Source organism: Pongo pygmaeus, chromosome 4 (assembly GCF_028885625.2).
Source record: "Pongo pygmaeus isolate AG05252 chromosome 4, NHGRI_mPonPyg2-v2.0_pri, whole genome shotgun sequence".
NCBI lineage: Eukaryota > Metazoa > Chordata > Mammalia > Primates > Hominidae > Pongo > Pongo pygmaeus.
Window position 1 is genome coordinate 162,653,748 of NC_072377.2, and position 20,433 is coordinate 162,674,180.

Below are 20,433 nucleotides of genomic sequence, written 5' to 3' on the forward strand. Positions count from 1 at the left end.
TGGTGCAAGAGTAACTGGGACAACTGCACCTAATACATACCTCTATAGACACTATCCTCAAAAAGAACCATGACAAGCAACACTGTTCCCAGTTTTAGAAAGTTGAAGGCTCAGAGGTTTTCATAAAGTTAAACAGCTACCATATGGCAGGGGTAATAAGATAAAAATATTAATTAAAAAAAGAAATAGGCCTTTCACCTCAATCCTTGATGTTTAAGCCCATATTCTGTTTGAATGCTGTTTTTTTGTTTTAAAATTCTATTCTAATAAAGAATGAGAAAGTTTTGCCTGAGGTTCAACTGCTCATTTTAGGATATGTCAAAATGAAGTTCGGTTATTTTTCACATAAATGCTTTTAAGATATCTAAATTAAGGAAGGAATGCATTTTAGTAAGATAGTTGGCCTGATCCCAATGTTCCTAACTTTCATTCATGAAAATCATAAGCTAAACTAAACACAAACTATAATATTCTTGCTGCTTTTAAATAAAATGAGATACAGAGATACATCCTCCTTTCCCTTTCAAAAAAGCTAAACAAGAGTCACCTATGAATACGGGCAATTTTCTTTAGATGTACCTGAGTAGTCTGTGACCAAAATAATTCATTTGGCACATTTAAGGCATCTGCCCAATAAAATACCTTGTGAATAAATTCTTTAGGAATTATGAATTATGAATACTACAAGGAGAAAAATGACAGAAAGAAGCTGACTTGGGGGGAATGGGAGTTGTTTTTAATAACCTTTTTACCACCCTAGACTTCTGGCCAATCAAATTGAATCATACCTTGGGAAGGGAAACTGCCTGATGCAGCAGCTGAGCCAAAGTCAGCAAATCCTCCGAATAAATCAGCTGATCCTCCTAGAAGTTAAGAAAAAGTTAAAACTGTTAGAACTAGAGAAAAATTGTAAATAATTTCTGGAGGCCATTTTAGTGCCACACAAAAAGTACCTAGTATTAGAGGCCCAGATGCCTCATAAAAGCTAAAGCTAGTCTGTTGACTTAGATTTTCATGTCACTATGTTCCCCATGAGCTACCATAGACTCTTTTCCCTTCCTCAGTCCTATATCTAGTAAGATAAATGACACTGTATCTGTTGTTAAAATTCTCACTAATATTTCACGAGCATAATGTGGAAAGAATACAACTTATCTAGCCAATTATGCTCTTTATAAGGAGTCTTCAATGGATTCTAAAACCTGAGTAAAATGCTGCTGGGGAATAAGATATTCACAAGACAAGTAAATAAAATGCAGGATCCTTGATTGGACCCCAGCTTTTTTTTCATTGCTATCCTGAAATGACAGAATTGAGACACTGGGGAAATCTGAATGTGGTCTGTATATTAACATTAATACTGTTTTAATGTTAAATCCCAAGTATGATTATACCACAATCGTAAAGGAGAATGTCCTCGTAAAGAGATATAGGCTGAAGTATTATAGGGGCAAAATGTCATGATTGCAACTTCCTCTCAAATGATACAGATGAACAAACAGTAAACAACAAACAAATAAAAAAGAACTAGAGAGAGAGAGATAAAGAAAATGGGGCAAATTTCCTGTACGTTTGTAATTTTTAAAAATAAAAAGGGAAAAGATGAAGTCCACTTGCATAAAATCATTTTAGAGTCTGGTGTGGTGGCTAATGCCTGTAAATCCCAGCACTTTGGGAGGATGAGGTGGCAGGATCGCTTGAGCCCAGGAGTTGAGAGATCAGCCTGGGCAATATAGTGAGACCTCGTCTCTACAAAACCTTAAAATATTAAACTGAGCATGGTGGCATGCGGCTGTAGCCCCAGCTACTCGGGAGGCTGAGGTGGGAGGACTGCTTGAGCCCAGGAGGCAGAGGTTGCAGTGAGCCAAGATTGCTGCACTCCAGATTGGGCGACACAGTGAGACGCTGTCTCAAAAAGCAACAAACAACAAAACAAAACAAAAAAATTATTTTAAGCAGAGAGAGGGAGAAATATCAATACAATAGTTTTGGTGGACGTTTTCCCCCGTAGTGTTTACTCCATAAAAGAGTAAATACTTGTATTTTGTATTTTTAATGCATGGAAAAAAAATAGCTTTTTTGCTACTTCTAGATAGGTGTTTTTAAAAGGGTAAGACCCAAATTATAAGTCTGCAAATCAATCTCTGTGTGCATAACATTACATTCTGACATAAAATTTTATTTGTAAATACATGGTAAGAATATTTACTTTTACCTATAATTTCGATTATAACATTATTTCAAGTTGTAATATTCCTTTTTTTCTCAACTTTAGTGAAACAGACCAATATCTGAAACTTTAAATAGTTGTCCTTATTTTTGTCTGTCCTTAAAGATTTCACCTCTTAACAGTCACAACCTTAGAAGTCTACAGCAGTTCAATGATGGTGCTTTTAGTGTTATGTGAACATTATATAGGTTACATCACAGCTGCTTAGCCCGCAGTGCTTAGAAACTAGCCAGGTGGGACTGGAACATCTGGGCTGCACTCAAACACCACCAGGGACAGCTTCCAACATCTGGTGCCGTTTCTGAATTGTCTTATCGCTGCAAGACATTCTGCCCCATCTGCTACACTCAACTGGGTTAATTAAACTAGAACCATCTCCCCTTCTTAATATATGGCCAACAGTAATAAAAGGAACAAATCAGTTTCTGATATGTGTGTACTTGGTATTTCTTTTTAATGCACATTTACTGTAGTCAACTAGCAGCAGGCATAACTAATTCCTCATTTCTTCACCACAGATGCACATGCTCATACATATATATGCATATATATCTCCTCATTCACCAGTTGACTAATGCCAACCAAAGTGAAGGTGCTTCAATTCTATCTACACTACAGCTTATTCTAATTTTTACTTCATCTTAAAGAGAATATCACAGTGATCTGGTTTTCTCTTCCTTAAAGGTACATACATCATGATAAAATGTGACAAGGAACACAAAAGTTCAATGAGTTATATATGTTGAAACCATTTAAACAAGCACACATATTAATAAAACCTAGCAAGTAAATGAATGCTTCAAACAGTTGCTGCTTAATATTCATAAGTTTGTTTTCTGTAAAGTTCCTTTATGTTAAAAACATTGGTCAAGTATACTGTTGGGTAACAGAATGATAGTTAATTAATATAACATTAAGGGATTTAAAAATTAAAGATTATTTTAAGTTTTTGAGACAGAGTTCCACTCGTCACCCAGGCTAGAGTGCAATGGTGCACTCTCAGCTCACTGCAACCTCCGCCTGCCAGGTTCAAGTGATTCTCCACCTTCTGCCTCCCAAGGAGCTGGGATTACAGGTGCCTGCCACCACGCCCAGCTAATTTTTTTATTTTTAGTAAAGACGGGGTTTTGCCATGTTGGCCAGGCTGGTCTCGAACTCCCGACCTCAAGTGATCTACCTGCCTCAGCCTCCCAAAGTGCTGGGATTACAGGTTTCAGCCACCGCCCCTGGTGGAGTTAGGGATTTTCAAATCTTATTCAGTCTAGGATACAAAGAAAATACATGTTGAGGATAAAAGCTGTAGATCACAACTTCAAACTGGTAAGAAATTTTATTTCTGACATATCCTGTATTTAGTATTTCAGATAATTACCTACCTTCTATCACCAAAACAGAAATTATATGATGTTCATAACTTATCTATAGCAAATAGTATTCCTCTCCATCTATATTACAGGGATTTTGATTTCAACATGAGTAGCTTAAGAATATTGGGAGCAAAAAATGGAAAGATGTATGTAACTATTTTACAAATAGAAGTTGTTTTTCTCTGAAAATGTTTTTTCTCTCTAATCTTTTAAAGTGCCACATACTATGCTTTTACTGGTACTTTAAGAAATGTGATCTTCAACTTTGAAAACTGTCTCAAAAATTAAAAATCTCTTTATTTAGAAAATGTTTCTCTCTCCTAGGACTATCCATATCTGTATGTATGATATTCATACCAAATTCCACATTCATTTTCTATACTTAAACATTTTCCCAGATAACTTCTATCTACATTTACATTCTAAAGGAATATAAATAAAAGAGTCTACCAAAAATTGCTGCATGTGGAAGACTGCTAATTTTCACAACAAGTGCTATCCTTCAAGATTCCCACGTGAGAACTGTCATTATAAATGAACCATTTCCATCTGCCTTTTCAGGGCAGCAAGGAGGTTATTTAGTCACCAGCTGGGAACATGTATTTCCCAAAGCAATATTGTGAACAAGAAAATACAGCTAAACTAGACAGTACTTAAATGACAAATGGAAATTTTCTTTGACAAAAAAATTTAATCTAGATTACATTAAGACAAACTTTTGCATGAAGAATTCTTATACTACATTAAAGCAATGGCAAAGTGCAAAAAAAATGTAAATACATGACAAAGAATTATTATCTATAATATACAAGTTTTAGAATATCAATAAGGATGAATACTCCTAATAAATAAAGAACATGAATAGATAGTAACAACTGGCCTATAAAAATATGAAGTGTTCAAACTCAATCATCAATGCAAAATAAAATGAAATATTATTTTCTCTTTATCAAACTGAAAAAGCTTTAAAAGGTGCTATTGTACTACAAAATTTTGGAAAAATAAAAAAACTAATGTCTAGAAAACAAGGGATTAACTGGCTAAATGATAATATAGCCACCCAATGTAAGATTATAAAGCAATGAAAAGTATTATAAAAGAATACCAACTATCATAAGAAAATGGTCATGAGATCTTAGGTGAAAAGCAGTTTATCAAAATGTACAAATAAATGACTAAAACCCAGAAAAACCCAACAAATGAAAAGTCATATCTAAAAGCCTGAAAAAGATTTGCCACATAATAAATGCTTAAATAACTACATTAATGGAATATGTAGAAAATGTATTTAAAAAAGATATTCACCAGATTAATACTTTATGTGTCTAAATTATGGTAAATCACTTGTTTTCCACCAAATTGAGCATGCATTACTTTTAATAATCAGTGAAAAAGAGAATATACTGAAATTTTATTTTCAGTAAACTTAGTTTAAAACTAGAGACAACCCCTACCCAAATGATAAGTTAGTGTACTAAGACTGGAACAAGGTGAGTATTTACATGTTCATGTAAATGTCTTCAACTAACTAGCGATTACTGGGTACAAAGCAGCAGGTTCAAATGTAAATGTAATACACATTTCGGATTTGATAAACCTTAATCCTTTTAAATGTTTCTTTTTAACTTAAAAACATTCAAAATATATTGCAAGTCATTGAAGTTCTATCTGTATTGATTATGATGAATTTTCTCAACCTCATTTATTGTACTAGAAATATCTAGTGTAACAGTATGTTAATCAAGACCTAAATTTCTTAATTACAAAGGGACAAAGGAGACAAGTTGGACTTCTTTTTAAAGAGGTGAGATAAACTAAAAAAAGAAATGGGACAGTTTTTGGCATTCTATTTCTAATTGGCTTATTTTCTAAATATAGTCACACATTTCTCAATGACAGAATGCATTGGGGCGTTAGGCAATTTTGTCATTGTGCAAACATCATAGAGTGTACTTACACAAACCTAGTTAGCCTACTACACACCTAGGCTATAAGGTATAGCATATTACTCCTTGACTTTAAATCTGTACATCATATCACTATACTGGACACTGTAGGCAACTGTAACACAACAGAAAGTGTTTGTATATCTAAACATAAGAGGTACGGTAGAAATATAGTATTGTATATGGGACCATGGTCACATACTATGCAGTCCATGACTGTACTTTAAATTATTTTTCATTTCTTAAAATGTTTACTCAGAAATGTACTTTATGTAAAAGCAACTGAAACACCATGTGAGTACAAGTTTTAAAAGAGTATCACCACAATGGGACATTTATTAAGATATAAGATAATCTCAAGTAAATCTTGTTAGGTTTTACATATATATTTTTAAACTTGGTAAGATATTCTACAATGACTTTACCATATATACCTTTGAGAATGCTAAGAACATGTAATCACGCACACACAAAAATCTGAACATTTTCTCAGAGGATATATTTAGCTGGTGAGTGGTACAGATGCCATATCTGCTTAGCTTTACAGTTTGTGCCCACATTACTTGCATGATGGTACTATTATAAATATAGGCACATCTGGTAAATGACACCCAAATGACATACCAAATAGCATGTTAATATGGTAGATTCTTACACCTTCTCATGTGTAAGTGCTAAAGATTTAATGTCCAATTTCCTTTCACTGCTGAATTCAATTTAAAAGATATTATTAAAATATTTAAATAGAGATTGGGAGTAACTAAATTTATGTACTGATTGAAGAGGGAGCTGCACAAACTGGTTAAACATACGGTTTCAAATAGGAGATAACTTTAATTTTAAAAAATCCTTCTAATATCAATATCTATTAGTTGCTTTTTATTAAGATAAAATAAACTTTAAGGCAAGAAACCTCCTAGATTTCATTCAAACTTTCTCAGTTACTATATTAATATCAATTGCTACTTCTATTTAATTAGTCAAACTACTGTTTGCACTGAAGAAGACAAACCACTCAAAGGTTCCTTGCCCAGTAAAGGAAGCATGTTGGTATTTAATAATTCTCTCTGTTCAAAGCAATCTTGATGTCACGGAGGAAAAGTTACATCCACCCATCTGACCTTCCTAGTTAATTCTTCTCTGATTGCTCCATTAAAACTTTCCACAGATGCATGAAAGGGGCCCTTTAAATATTTCATGCCAGGAAGTCCAAAATAGTTGATATTCTGTGACACTATATCTGTATTATATGACTACATGCTAACTACCAGTTAATTCTACAGTTCAAATCTTAAACATATAAAAATATATCACATAAATTGTTACACAACTAATGTAGCTATCTGTAACCTTGGGCATTACAGTCCAATCAAGTTTAAAGAATAATTTTAGGAACAGTTTGCAGTTACAGAAAAAAGGGAAAGGGAATTGAAGAATTTCAGAAGTAGGCCGGCCGGGTGTGGTGGCTCACGCCTGTAATCCCAGTACTTTGGGAGGCCCAAACAGGTGGATCACCTGAGGTCAGGAGTTTGAGACCAAGCTGGCCAACATGGAGAAACCCTGTCTCTACTAAAAATACAAAAATCAGCCGGGCGTGGTGGCGCATGCCTGAAATTCCAGCTACTCAGGAGACTGAGGCAGGAGAATCGCTTGAACCCGGGAGGCAGAGGTTGCAGTGGGCCAAGATTGTGTACTGCACTCCAGCCTGGGCGACAAGGGCAAAACTCTGTCTCAAAAAAAAAAAAGAAAAGAAAGAAAGAAAGTAGGTCAAACCAGATGTCTGGGCCGGGTGCAGTGGCTCACGCCTGTCATCTCAGCACTTCGGGAGGCTGAGGCAGGCAGATCACCTGAGGTCAGGAGTTCGAGACCAACCTGGCCAACACAGTGAAACTCTGTCTCTACTAAATATACAAAAATTAGCCAGGCATGGTGGCAGGTGACTGTAATCCCAGCTACTCGAGAAGCTTAGGCAAGAGAATTGCTTGAATAAAGTTCATGCCTAATCCAAGAATTTTAACATAGTAGGTAAGGAGGAGGAAATAACAGGGGGCTTTATATTATATTAATTATACTAAACTATCAATGAAAAGTAATTTGCATCACAGACTTAACACTTAAATGTTAATTTAAAGTTTTTTTTTTTTGAGACAAGAGTCTTGCTCTGTCACCCCAGCTGGAGTGTAGTGGCATCATCTCAGCTCACTGCAAACTCCACCTCCTGGGTTCAAGCAATTCTCCTGCCTTAGTCTCCTGAGTAGCAGGGATTACAGGTGCCCATCACCACGCCAAGCTAATTTTTGTAGTTTTAGTAGAGACAGGGTTTCACCATGTTGGCCATGCTGGTCTCGAACTCCTGACCTCAGGTGATCCACCTGCCTCAGCCTCCCAAAGTGCTGGGATTATAGGTGTGAGCCACTGCGCACAGCCGCAATTTGATTTTGAAAAATCATTACACACAACTGGGAATAATAAATTTACTTTGCACATTAGTCATACCCCCATCTTACTGTCTACATTTTAATGTGAAATGAACTTAGGCTTGGAAAGACTGTCTTTAAACAGAAGTTGTATTTGTTAAGCTATTTTGACACGTCACGCAATAATTAAAACTCCATAATCATCAAATGCAACCCTAAAAATATCAATTTTCTTTAAAACAATTGATCAGAAATTACTCAAAATCTAGCACATACTGGAAATCAAACGGAAGAAATCATCAATCTCATCTATGAGAAATTCAAGGTAAACAGTTCTTTTGCTGTAGCCCTCTTTTTTTTTTTCGAGATGGAGTTTTTCGCTGTTGTTGCCCAGGCTGGAGTGCAATGGCGCGATCTCCGCTCACTGCAACCTCTGCCTCCCAGGTTCAAGCGATTCTCCTGCCTCAGCCTCCCGAGTAGCTGGGATTACAGGTACCTGCCACCATGCCCGGTTAATTTTTGTATTTTTAGTACAGACAGGGTATCACCATGTTGGCCAGCTGGTCTCAAACTCCTGATCTCAGGTGATCCACCTGCCTTGGCCTCCCAAAGTGCTGGGATTACAGGGGTCAGCCACCACGCCCAGCCGCCCTCTTTAAATGTTTGGTAGTTACATACTTTCAGAAAATGTCATTCCTCTGACTGAAGCACTTGCCATTGTTTATCACTAGATAACCATTTGTGATTCTGATTAATGATTATTTTCTCCACTTGACCTTTGCATGAGGACAACAACTCTGTTTTTTACAAGCACCCAGATCAGTGTCTGGTTCAATAAATATTTGTTCAATTAAAAGAATAAAAAGTTAAATGATCTCTAGGCATGCCCAAGGTGACAGCTGCAATTAAAATTTAGGGAAAGACGGTAAAATGTGCAGAACAGTACCTTTTGCTTATAAAGAAAGTAAAGGCAACAGTTTAAATGCAATTTTTTGTTTCTCCAAGTTAATCTTAAAAAATTAAAAATGGAAACTATAGATTCCAAAATCTATGATGAAAAATTTCAGAAAGTACATGATGCCTTGAAACACTATTTATTATTAATTAGGGAAGACACAGTACATCAGGTATGAGGAGTCATTAAAATCTAAGTATGATAATGATTTGAGGATACTATTATTAACCACCAATAAGTACTGACCACAAACAAAGTTTTGCTAGTCTGAGGGTGGGTCAGAAAAAGGTATAAAATAGGGATAGAGAAATGGGTGTACATATAAAAAGATAAGCAAAAATAACACAATGATTCCAAATAATGCTCAAGACTCACTAATTTCACATAAAAAATGAACCCAATGCAAATAAGTAATTTTATTTTTCAATCTATCTTTTATTTGGCATTTTAAAAAATGACTCTCAAACCAAGGTTACCAAAAAGAAAAGGCCAATGTAGAAGCTTACCTGTTGACTGGCTGGTGCCATCAAACAGATCAACAAGGTCACCAGATGACTTGCTGCTAGGCACTGAAGTCTGAAAACACACACATAACTCAGGAGCTTAGAAAAGTTTGTTTTTCTAAAAATCAGCTCTATCCATCTCTAATTCTCAATTTAGACATAAATACCTGTAATTAGCTTAATAAGGGTAGGGTTTTCTGGAAGAAGAGTACTGACCTTGAATCCTTATGGAGAGGCAGCAAGCACTTTTAAGTACCTCCATTCACAGCAGTGTAAAAGTCTCTTAACATTGACACTTTTTTTCCTACCTCACTTTTCTGACTGCATTTCACTCTGGAAAATGTAACTGCCAGATTCCACTCAAATCTTAATGCTAAGTATTAGTTCATTAAAAACAAACAAACAAACAAAAAAACCCTAGCATATGTACCAGTCCCATACAATATACTGAGTCATAACTGCCCAGGTATAAAAAGGCCAAGACGTTGGCCTGTTAAAGTCTTACAAGAAAGCTCCCTAAATAATTCCAAGGCTTGAGATCCACTGGATTAGAGGTCAAGATGCTAAACAGCTCTAAATTTCTATGAACCTTAGCAATACTTATTGTTTGTACATCACACAAGTTAGTATAATTCTGTGTTATTTGATAATATTCTGATGTTTCATATTTAGTTCCCAAACTAAACTGAGGCCTATTTTTATCTTCTCCACAGAGCTAAGAACCCTGATACCTAAATACCTATGTCCTATATGTTCAATATATACATGCTAAATTAGAACTCAATTATTAGGCAATGGGGAAACACTAAGATCCTAGGCATGTTGATTTGAACTCTGAAGACTAAAATACTATATACTGTGATTCCAAAACACCTTTAAAAAGAGATCCAAATGAGTTGGGTAACTTTCTAAGAACTTCAACCTTCTAGACATTTTTTTTAAGGGGAGGAGGGTAAATGAAAACAAAAAAGAAAAAGCTTGTACTGCCGGGCGCGGTGGCTCACGCCTGTAATCCCAACACTTTGGGAGGCCGAAGCAGGCGGATCACTTGAGGTCGGGAGTTCAAGACCAGCCTGACCAACATGGAAAAAGCCCATCTCTACTAAAAATACAAAAAAAATTAGCCGGGCATGGTGGCGCATGCCTGTAACCTCAGCTACTTGGGAGGCTGAGGCAGGAGAATCGCTTGAACTTGGGAAGCGGAGGTTGCGGTGAGCCAAGAGTGCGCCGAGCCAAGATTGCACCATTGCACTCTAGCCTGGGCAACAAGAGCGAAACTCGGTCTCCAAAAAAAAAAAAAAAAAGAAAAGGAAAAAGCTTGTACTACAAATATAAAATATTTATTGCAGAGTGTCATATATTCAGGCTATACTACAAACTGTTATTTAAAATCCTTTAAGATACGTGATAAGTCTCAATCTATTATTAAAAAAATTATACAGATATTTGGCAAAAGCTGACATGGTATTTGTTATTGCAACTAAGCAGGCCTGGTTTTATTTTCAGAGTCACCTACAATCTGCTGGATACATTAGAAAACTGTTTTTCCCAGCTTTTAGCTATTTCTCTTGCAAAGACACAAACTGGGGAAACAGTAGTTGGGGAAAGTGACAAAAACAATAATTTAGTCTTTTGAGGCAAATCTCCCTATTTGGCAGATTTCTGTTGAAAAGACTAGGGTTTGGCCAGGTACCTAGCAGGTGGATTTCATGTCTATGGTAAATAAAAACAAACGAAGATGGTACAAGAGGCAGTGCTGCTTCTTCTGATACTCATCAGTAATGACTGTGAGGCAAACACGCCTCCCTTTATAGGCAATGTTTCTACATCACATGAGATAACTTGCCCCTATATATCTCTTCTTACTCCCTCGTTTGTCATTTCTTAAAACTTTCAAATACTTCCAATGTTTTCTTTAGTGAATCTACTTGTGGTTGGTAACCAGTATTGCCTAGAAGGGAACAGAGGCACTACGTTCTGATTCACAACCTTCCCCAAATGAACCAAAAGTGTCATTTCTACTTTCATAGAAAGTACCCAATCATTCAGCAATTGGACAGGTTTCTCCCCTCAAAGAGATTTCTTATTATTAATGTCTCTGGGTAATACATGCCAGATGATCTATAATTAATACGATTGCCTAGAAATGCCCAAGCCTACTAATGCAGGAATTCTAAGAGCGGTTTATAAAAATAAAACCATGTATAATGTGTAAACTACTGCCATTCCCACCTTAACTGAAGACTGAGGTGTGTGGGTTGAAGCATTCTGATCTGGACTTGCTTTGTCCCCTGTGTAATGTGCTGCTGCTCCAAGATCAATGGTTTTGGAAGGATTTGCTGTGCGCTTGTGTCTGGTTGTGGTGGTCTCTGTGGCCTGTGTGATATGAATATGCTTTGTCGTCACAGTCTCCTCTTCATCTTTGAATTCACCTTTGGGAGATCTGCCTCTTCTCGCTTTCTTTTCCTCATCGCTGTCGCTAAAAGATATTAAAAATGAAGCAAAATAATAAGACGGGATTATTTTAAAATGGGTCCCTCAGTGATTTGAGCTAAAGAATTTCAAATGCAGTAACTCCAAAATTTCATACTTTGACTACTTGACAGGGATCAACAGAATGTTATCTAAGCTGTCTGAATAATGATATGTGTGCGCTGGGGAGCGGAAGTGGAAACACAGAGAATATCCTATATAAGTCTAAAATACTGCTGCAAAAAAGTATTTACATAAATGTGTATAAATAAAAAATGTCAAAATAACTCAAGTTTTTGTTTATTACAGATTTAAGCTTAATTTAAAAATAAAATAGCAGGATTTGATATCAGAATCCACGATAAGACCCTGAGAGTTCAAACACTTGCATTTGATGATTATTTTCTTGACACGGATTGTATGCAAATAGCTATAGTTCCACTTTTACAACACAATTCTGCATCAACTCTCAAAGACTAATGTGTGTACATAATAAAATATTAAAAGTTCAATGGATGCTAAAAAAATCATACATCTTAATTCGAATAATTAAACCCTCATCTGTAAATGCATGAAAATATAAGGGAATGCCCTTTACAACTGTGCTATTTTACTATAGTATCAGGAGATCAAACTTTTACATAACTATAGAAAATGCTTTCTAGAAAACAACTATATTTAAAATCTTTTAAAGATAATTCTCCTTCAGCCACATTCAACAATTTTTTCTTTCCTTTTTCTTTAACAGTGAAAAAGATTTTAAAAACTAAACAGTAAAAACCTGGGTTTTTCATATGCTAGGAATGAAAATATCAGCCCTAGTCTGTTCTCTAGTAACAAGTCATTGGGTTTTTTTCTGATGTAAGTAGGAGACAGAGACAGAGACAGAGAGAGAAAGAGAGAGAGAGAAATATTACTTGAAACATGTTCCATTACCTGTATTACTTTAGAGTAGGTAGTTTAATTTATAAATATTCTGGAATATAATGTTTAAAATTCTCCTTTAAACTATGACTACTGCTGATGCAATTTACCTCAGACTGAACTATAGCAACTTGTACTTAAATATAAACCAATCTGGAACTTGTATAAATCAAAGATCAAAAAGAATGACTTCCCACACAGAGCAAAGGGGTTAAATATATTTTTATATATAAACATTTGAAGGAACCTACAAGTTCTGATATGCATTCAAAAGCCCTTACTAATTTTTCAACAACAAATGACCTGAAGATTCCCATTAGTCCTACAAGCAAAACTGAAATTTCTTACTTTTTTGGTGTCCAATTTTATTTCAGCGCAAAATAATTTATTTACAAGTTGAAAATATAAATCTGACTAGCACACGATGAAATGGAAGCTCCATATCTGATCAATGTTCAAGAATTCCTGAATGTAATAGTGAACTAATAAGTATGAAATTCAGGTAACATGCCATCGAGATGGAGGTCACATGCAACTCTGTCAAAAAATCTACTCTTCTTTCACAAATACTTTAAGATAAAAAGTTCCTGGTGTGCCCTATCATTATCACGATAAATCATGTTCGCTGCATTTTCACTCTTTTAAACCTAAATACTCTTTAAAGATTTAGAAACTCTAGGAGATCCTGTCTTAGAGGCAATATAAAAAATAAAAATCATGGGAGAAACAGAAATAAAAGAAGAGTAGAGAGACAAAGAAACGAAAAACTAAGGATAGAAGAGCAAAGGAGAGAAAGTAACAATACAGAACACACACAGATATCTAACCAGCCTACAGAGCCTTATTGTTTATAAGTAAAACCTAAGACCCAACCAGACTGTGTGGATCTGCCTAAAGTAACACAGCTAGTGGTGGAACTGAGCCTGCCCTGAAATGTCTCTTTTCAAGACTGTTTGAAAAACTGGAATGTGATCTTTGAAGAGCTAGAACTTATTTTTAGCACTCTGAATAAATCTATTTTACAAGTATATATCTAGCTTTTTTATACTGAAAAAGGATGCATATGATAATTATAAATACTAAACATTGGGAGGGAAATGGTGCCTATTTCAAACATACGGAGCTGTTTCCCTCATTAATGTTTTTGTGGCCTGTGTAAGTTTTGGCTTGGTTTGGAAAACATTATTGAAATTATGGCCATTATTCTGTTGGTATTTCCTGAACAGGCATTCTAGGGATTTAAAAGATATGAAAACATCCTAAAAATACACTAATTAGATTGTGTTTTTGTTTGGACCTCTTTTTAATGATCCCTAATTCTGAACTATTAGGATTTTTGGCGCAGGGTAAAGAAAAAGAGATGGTATTTAGTTATGAGAACTCACTTGAAGGCTTGGTTCCATCACTAACTGTGTTATTTAGGCAAGTCCACACAGTGTGACTGGGTTTTAGGTTTTACTTATAAACAATAAAGGCAAAATTCTTATTCTACTCTAGTAGAGATATTGTGAGGCACAAATGATAAAGGTCAAATTTACAAAGTAAAATTTGCTCTGTAAATTAAGTGCTATATGCATTACCCTTTACATTGTCAGAAAAATTGGTTTATAATAATATTGGTAAGTAAGAACAAAAGTGACTGCTGCAAAGCTCAAAGTATTGTTCTATGTAAAACTAAATACTAACGCCCTACCATCAGAAAATGTAGTTTATAAAAATACAGCTCTATTCTCAAAAACTGGTTCAAAATCCATTCGGATTGTTTTTCTGGTACACACTGGCACAGAATCATAATGAAATGTCAAGGACGCATTAAATTTCAAATCCTTTGACTTACGTTTAATTAAACTTAATACATAAACTTCATTACCCCTCAATATCTTAGGTCCCTGGATCATCTAAGGTCCAAATGCAAAATAATCTATACAAGTTTTTACTGGGGAAAAAAATCCAAGGAAAGACTACTAGCTTGAATAAAAATACACAGGATCAACTTCAAAAATAAGTAGACAGAGGCAACATGGAAAGTATGTCAATACTAATTGCAAGTAGTGTATAACCTAGTATCTTAAAAATAGTTGCACAGTGCTTGCTTCGGCAGCACATGTACTAAAACCAGAACAATACAGGGAAGATTAGCATGCCCCCTGTGCAAGGATGACTTGCACATTTAAGACTTGTTCCACATTTCTGCACAGGGCATATTTAGGGCAGTGAAACTATTCTATATGATACAGTAATGAGGAATATTATGCATTTGTCGAAACCCATAGAAGTGTACAATATAGGAAACCCCAACGTAAACTACAGACTTTAGTTAATAAGTGTATCAATATTGGCTTTTCAACTGTTAACAAATGCACCATAGTAATGCAAGATGTTCACAGAACCTGTTATGAAGGGGAAATGGGTATATGGCAACTCTGTACTTTATGCACAATTTTTCTGTGAGCTTAAATTGCTCTAAAAACAAATGAAATCTATTAAAAAAAAAAAAAAGGCCCAATTTCAGATAATGTTAATACCCCAAACAAAACCAACAAAAAACCAAAAACCCAGTGGCATAAATTTAGGGCTCTTTCTAAGAGACCCGGGAGACAAAGTGGTAAAATACCTGCATCTTTCTGGAGAGTCTTCTCTATCTTTCCTCCGGAACTTGCTGATGGTGTCATCAATCGTGCTTCCAATTTTATCGCTCAGCTCACCTAATTTATCACTGAATGGAAAAGCACTCTTGTTTTTATCCCACTCCTCATCCCATTTTGATTTGGGCTCAGGATCATATCTTTCACCTAGATAGAGCATTAAAAAAAGGAGCAATTCTAAGGACATTAAATTCAAAAGGTATCTACAAGTCCTTATTTCTCAGGCTTTTCCTCATAATAAAATCATTTTCAAAGGAAAACAGAAAGCTCCCACAGTGCTGAATCAACACAATTACAGCAAGGCATAGCATGTAATGCCAGTCATTAAGTGGCAGGAATGCAGATTCAAAAGCTTTTGTTTATGAATACTTACACAACCTTAATGCACAGCACAGCATATCAGGAAGTTCTTAAAGGCTACTGAAAGGAGTAGTGGAAAACACAAAACCAACACAAGCTATATAAGCAAAAGATAAACGAAAATCTTTCTGTTTTCACAAAAGACACTTAATATATTTTATTCCTGTCCCTTAATGGTTTCCCAATTTTCAGAAAAGCATTGGATAGCAACAGTATCTTAAAAAATACAAACTGAAGGAACTCCACTCTGAATGCTACATGTCCCAATAAGCTAAAAAGTCTCAATAACTGTCACTCCTCAGTATCAAACTAAAAAAATAATTCAATGAATTTTCAGGGGATGGGAAAGCATTCCGTAATTACTGTACAAAGAAAGGATTACTCTAACTACCAAAAACTACACACACTAGAATCAGGAAGTATGCTCAAACAGTAGTTCAGAACAGTGTCAACCAATTCAAACACTCATTCCAAACATATGCAGAGACTGGCGAAACCTAGAGCCTCTGTGTGAATTTGGGAATGCAGAGAATAGATAGTGGCAGCAAACAAAAAACCCAAAATGTCAAGATTTGTTTTAGTCCTTGCCCCTAGGGACCCAAAGGAGACATAGGAATTACGGACACAAAATGAAACCCTTCCATTTCCATGTCCAAATCCAACTTAAGAAGCAACAGTAGAAGGTACAGAGAGCACGTGAGGTATTTTTTTAAAAAGAAAACATTAAAAATTAAGGCAGGTTGGAAGAAAACGAAAAGGACAATGAGAAACAACAAAATAACTAAAAAGTGGCTAATGGAGCTTTTGTTTTGAACTTTTGTTTATAGGATCTAAAAGGATACATAGCCTTTGGAGATTGAACAAAACCATTTTGCTGAATTGCCTGCTAAAATTGCAAGGCTAAAATTTTCTGTTACATGTTTAAGGATTTTAACATATTTACTGAATCTGGAAGTGACCATCAACTTAAAGAAAACATAACAAAATGAAGTTTTCTAGACAAAATTTAAACCAGGATGGTTTTTAAAAAAATAAGTGATTTTCCAACAATGTGTATGTACATTTCAACAACAGTGTGATGAACTAGACTTCGGAAAGAAACAAATTTACACAAAAAATGGAAGTGGATGAAAACCAAACTGATTAGCATGGCATGGTGAACATCATACTGAATTACTGCTAAAGATACTGGATATTGGCAAGACATTATCTAATGTCAGAATGAAAAAACACAAAACTGGCCGGGCGCGGTGGCTCATGCCTGTAATCTCAGCACTTTGGGAGGCCAAGGTGGGTGGATTACTTGAGGTCAGGAGTTGAAGGTCAGCCTGGCTAACACGACGAAACCCTAAAAATACAAAAACTGGCGAGGCATGGTGGCTCATGCCTGTGGTCCCAGCTTCTTGGGAGGATGAGGCAGGAGAATCACTTGAACCCGGGAGGTGGAGGTTGCAGTGAGCTGAGATGGCAACACTGCACTCCAGCGTGGATGACAGAGCGAGACTCCTCAAAAAAAAAAAAAAAAAAAAAAGAAAGAAAGAAAGAAAAAGAAAACACACAAAACTGCTAACAGTGATTAGTTAAGTCTGAATAACATAAACCATGAATAATAACTTAGCAAAAGAATGTGATGCAAACACACAGGATATCCAACTCTATCTTAATACGGATGCTGCAGTTAGTGCATTGTGACTGAGTTTGAAAACGTATTCAATTTTCTAAGTTCAGCTGATATAATTATATATCATGCTGGCAAAAAGAAAGATACAAGCAAGAATAGTGTGGAAATAAGTTTCAAATAGCAATTTCTATTAAAAACACATTAAGCTGCTATAACTACTTTGAAAAAGCTAAAGAATAAAGTTACTACTTGGGTAAATAATCCAAAAAATTTGGACTTCCCCAAATAGAAACTCCAAAACATTATTTATATGTTTTAGGAGAAATATTTTTGCCCAATTCAAAAACTAACTTGTGGCTGACTCTGGTTGCACTGCCTATGAGTTAGCCCTATTAAAAAAAAAAAGAAAAGAAAAAAACTGACTTGTATATGATGCTTCAAGAATTTTTCTGCTGTTAGAAACATCCTTAAACAGCTAACTAAACGCAGTATTTTTTCTTTGAGAGTGGGAAAGCAGAGGAACAAATGAGTAAGGATATTTTATATGTTAAGATTTTTACATGGTTCCATTGAAGGAGATATGAGAGCTCAATATAGTCCAAATATAAACATATATGGGTGGGGGAAGCTGGCGAGCCTCAATGAACAGCTGCTAAGATACACAGTACTGGCCAGTCTGCATATATGCAAAATGACCAAGAGATTGTCAGAGCTCACAGAAGACAGAACAAGTCCAAAGGGACATGCTGTGAAAGATAGTTCTTATTTTGCTTCAAGCACCTATGCCCTATTTTAGAGAAACTATATTATTACATTAAAAATAAACATGAAAGATGAATGTTCTAGCTGCCCTTAACTGTACTGGGAAGAATAAACAAAGCAATAGGCCTAGATGAAAAACTGAGAGTATCGTCAGTCATCTTTTATATGTCAAATTATGCAATGCTTAAAGAAAGAAAGAGAGACTGAGGCTGGAATGACTGTCAGGAAGCTTATCTGGTTTGGGCCAAAAATACAGCTAAATTGGTTTCAAATTAGAAAGATGAATCTCCTGATCAAACTTTTTATTTTTATACTCTAAACTCTCGAGTTATAGAAACTTTCTTCCCCCTTCTTTTTAAAATGGCAATCCTAAGAGGGAAGGGCATACATCTGTTTTAATCTGTGTATGACACCTCAAAGTATGCAGCCGTTTAATTAGCTATTAATGGTTAAAATCCTATTGCCGAACCCACAAGTTAAAAATAGGAAGATTCATGTGATAGTAGAAGCCAAAATTGGTACTGCGTGTATTTTAGTATTCTATGTATTCCTAGAAAAGAAAATTAGCATTTTGGTCTTTGGTATTTCACTGATTCTTAAAATATACTCAAGAAGCTAAGCTGATGCTTAGGTGTCAGCTTGTCTTTGATACTCACTGTATCTGAATCCTCCAACACTGTCTGAGGAAACCCCAACATACTTGTCTTTGTTCTTCTTTGCTTTCTTTCGCTCTTCACGAAGCCTGTCGTCATCCTGGGCAAATTCAACCAATTCCTTTACCTTCTGTCGAATATTTATACCTTGATCCTTGCCATGCTCATCTATGAGGATGGTAAGAGATAAGCAAAACCTAAGAATTCACTTAATATGTATCAAGCTCTTTAAGATTAAAAAAAGACACAAAAACTTCAACATAAGAAACTAACTTCAATATTTAAAAAACAATAGAAAGAGGCAAGTTGTGCTATTTAACTTTGTTGTTTCCTCTTCAGCAAATTCTAAGTTCTAAAATGGAATTTTGGCTTATAAGAGCATGTAAAGATGAACTAAAAAGGACCACAGATAATGGTACTATGCAAGTCAATTAAAGATTCACTAAAAAGGATTACTGATGATGACCACACAAAATAGACATATCCATAAGTGCTACTGTGTTTTTCTATCATATTTTAAGAAAACAAATCAAAAGAAGAACCACTTTAGCATGTTAATAACTGAAAAGCATACAAATGTCTTGGTTTCTCCAGTACAAGTCTGGAACACTAATTATGAGGTTTTAGCATAGCTCAAAAACTGAATTTTTAAAGTGCTTACAACGGGGGTATGCTACAAAATGAAATGTGCTTCATTCTCTAGCCTCTTTCACATTCAAAACACACTATGGCCTTGCTGCCTTTGCACAGTAAATATTATTTGGTGGGAGGGAAAAAAAACCCAGCTTCAAACAGATGTGTGTGTTTTGGAGCTCTAACCTTTTCTTCCCATATGATTAAAGCTATTCCTTTATGGACACCACAGGGGACCAGTCTCCAGTGCATATTTTAATATAAACCCGAACACTCATGTTGTGTTGGTTCTGTTGTTATTAGCCAGTCTTTTCTGCAAGTTCTTGTCTTCACTAATTAATACTCTAGGGCCCCACGTCTTGGATTCTGCACTCGTCACACAACCAGCAACAGTCACATTCTAATTAGAGCAGAGAAGCTTCTAAGCTGGTTCAGGTGACTGACAACTCCAACTACTGTTTTAATTTGCTTATAAGGTTTTTCTATTGCTCACCTACAAAGTGGTAATTTTCCAGGGATCGTAAATCATAAATGTGTTCTCTGGCACTTGTAACAACACGCTCTGATCCATTCCTTATGAGGTAAGCTAGGAGCAGCAACGACTGTAAAAATACAAAGCAATAAATGATTTAATGAAATAAATTCCAGTAGAGCTTTGGTAAATAGTTAAAAAAAAATAATTCTAACATTAGCAAATAAAGAATCTTCATGCTGGTGGTGAGGTTTCTTTACATTAGACTTTAAACACATAATCTAGAACTTACATAATCAATTTGAAGTTCCTCTTATATTAAGCATAATAAATAATTATAAATCATCTACTGGATACTATCTGTCAAAGACTTAAAAAAATAACTCTGATGTTCAAAATATCAGAATGTATGATATAAACAGACAATAAGGTTTTAGAAAGCTGACTTAGTTTTTACTTTTTATCTGAGCATT

The 20,433-nt window shown here is 35.3% G+C and overlaps 1 protein-coding gene and 1 non-coding gene across 5 annotated transcripts in view; one reads left to right on the plus strand and one right to left on the minus strand.

Moving 5' to 3' along the window:
• Positions 1 to 20,433, minus strand: part of CLINT1 (clathrin interactor 1) — a 72,538-nt gene that overhangs the window by 7,811 nt on the left and 44,294 nt on the right. For all 4 annotated transcript variants that reach the window (XM_054488083.2, XM_054488084.1, XM_063665319.1 and 1 more), the window contains exons 4-9: positions 19,982 to 20,090; positions 18,859 to 19,023; positions 15,429 to 15,606; positions 11,651 to 11,897; positions 9,422 to 9,491; positions 789 to 863 (exon numbers count right to left, since the gene is read on the minus strand). In XM_054488083.2, coding sequence (XP_054344058.1) covers positions 789 to 863; positions 9,422 to 9,491; positions 11,651 to 11,897; positions 15,429 to 15,606; positions 18,859 to 19,023; positions 19,982 to 20,090 — 844 coding nt within the window. The remainder of the gene's footprint in view (positions 1 to 788; positions 864 to 9,421; positions 9,492 to 11,650; positions 11,898 to 15,428; positions 15,607 to 18,858; positions 19,024 to 19,981; positions 20,091 to 20,433) is intronic.
• On the plus strand, positions 14,900 to 15,006 carry LOC129037625 (U6 spliceosomal RNA). Its single transcript, XR_008502868.1, has one exon. It is a non-coding gene; the product is annotated as a U6 spliceosomal RNA (small nuclear RNA).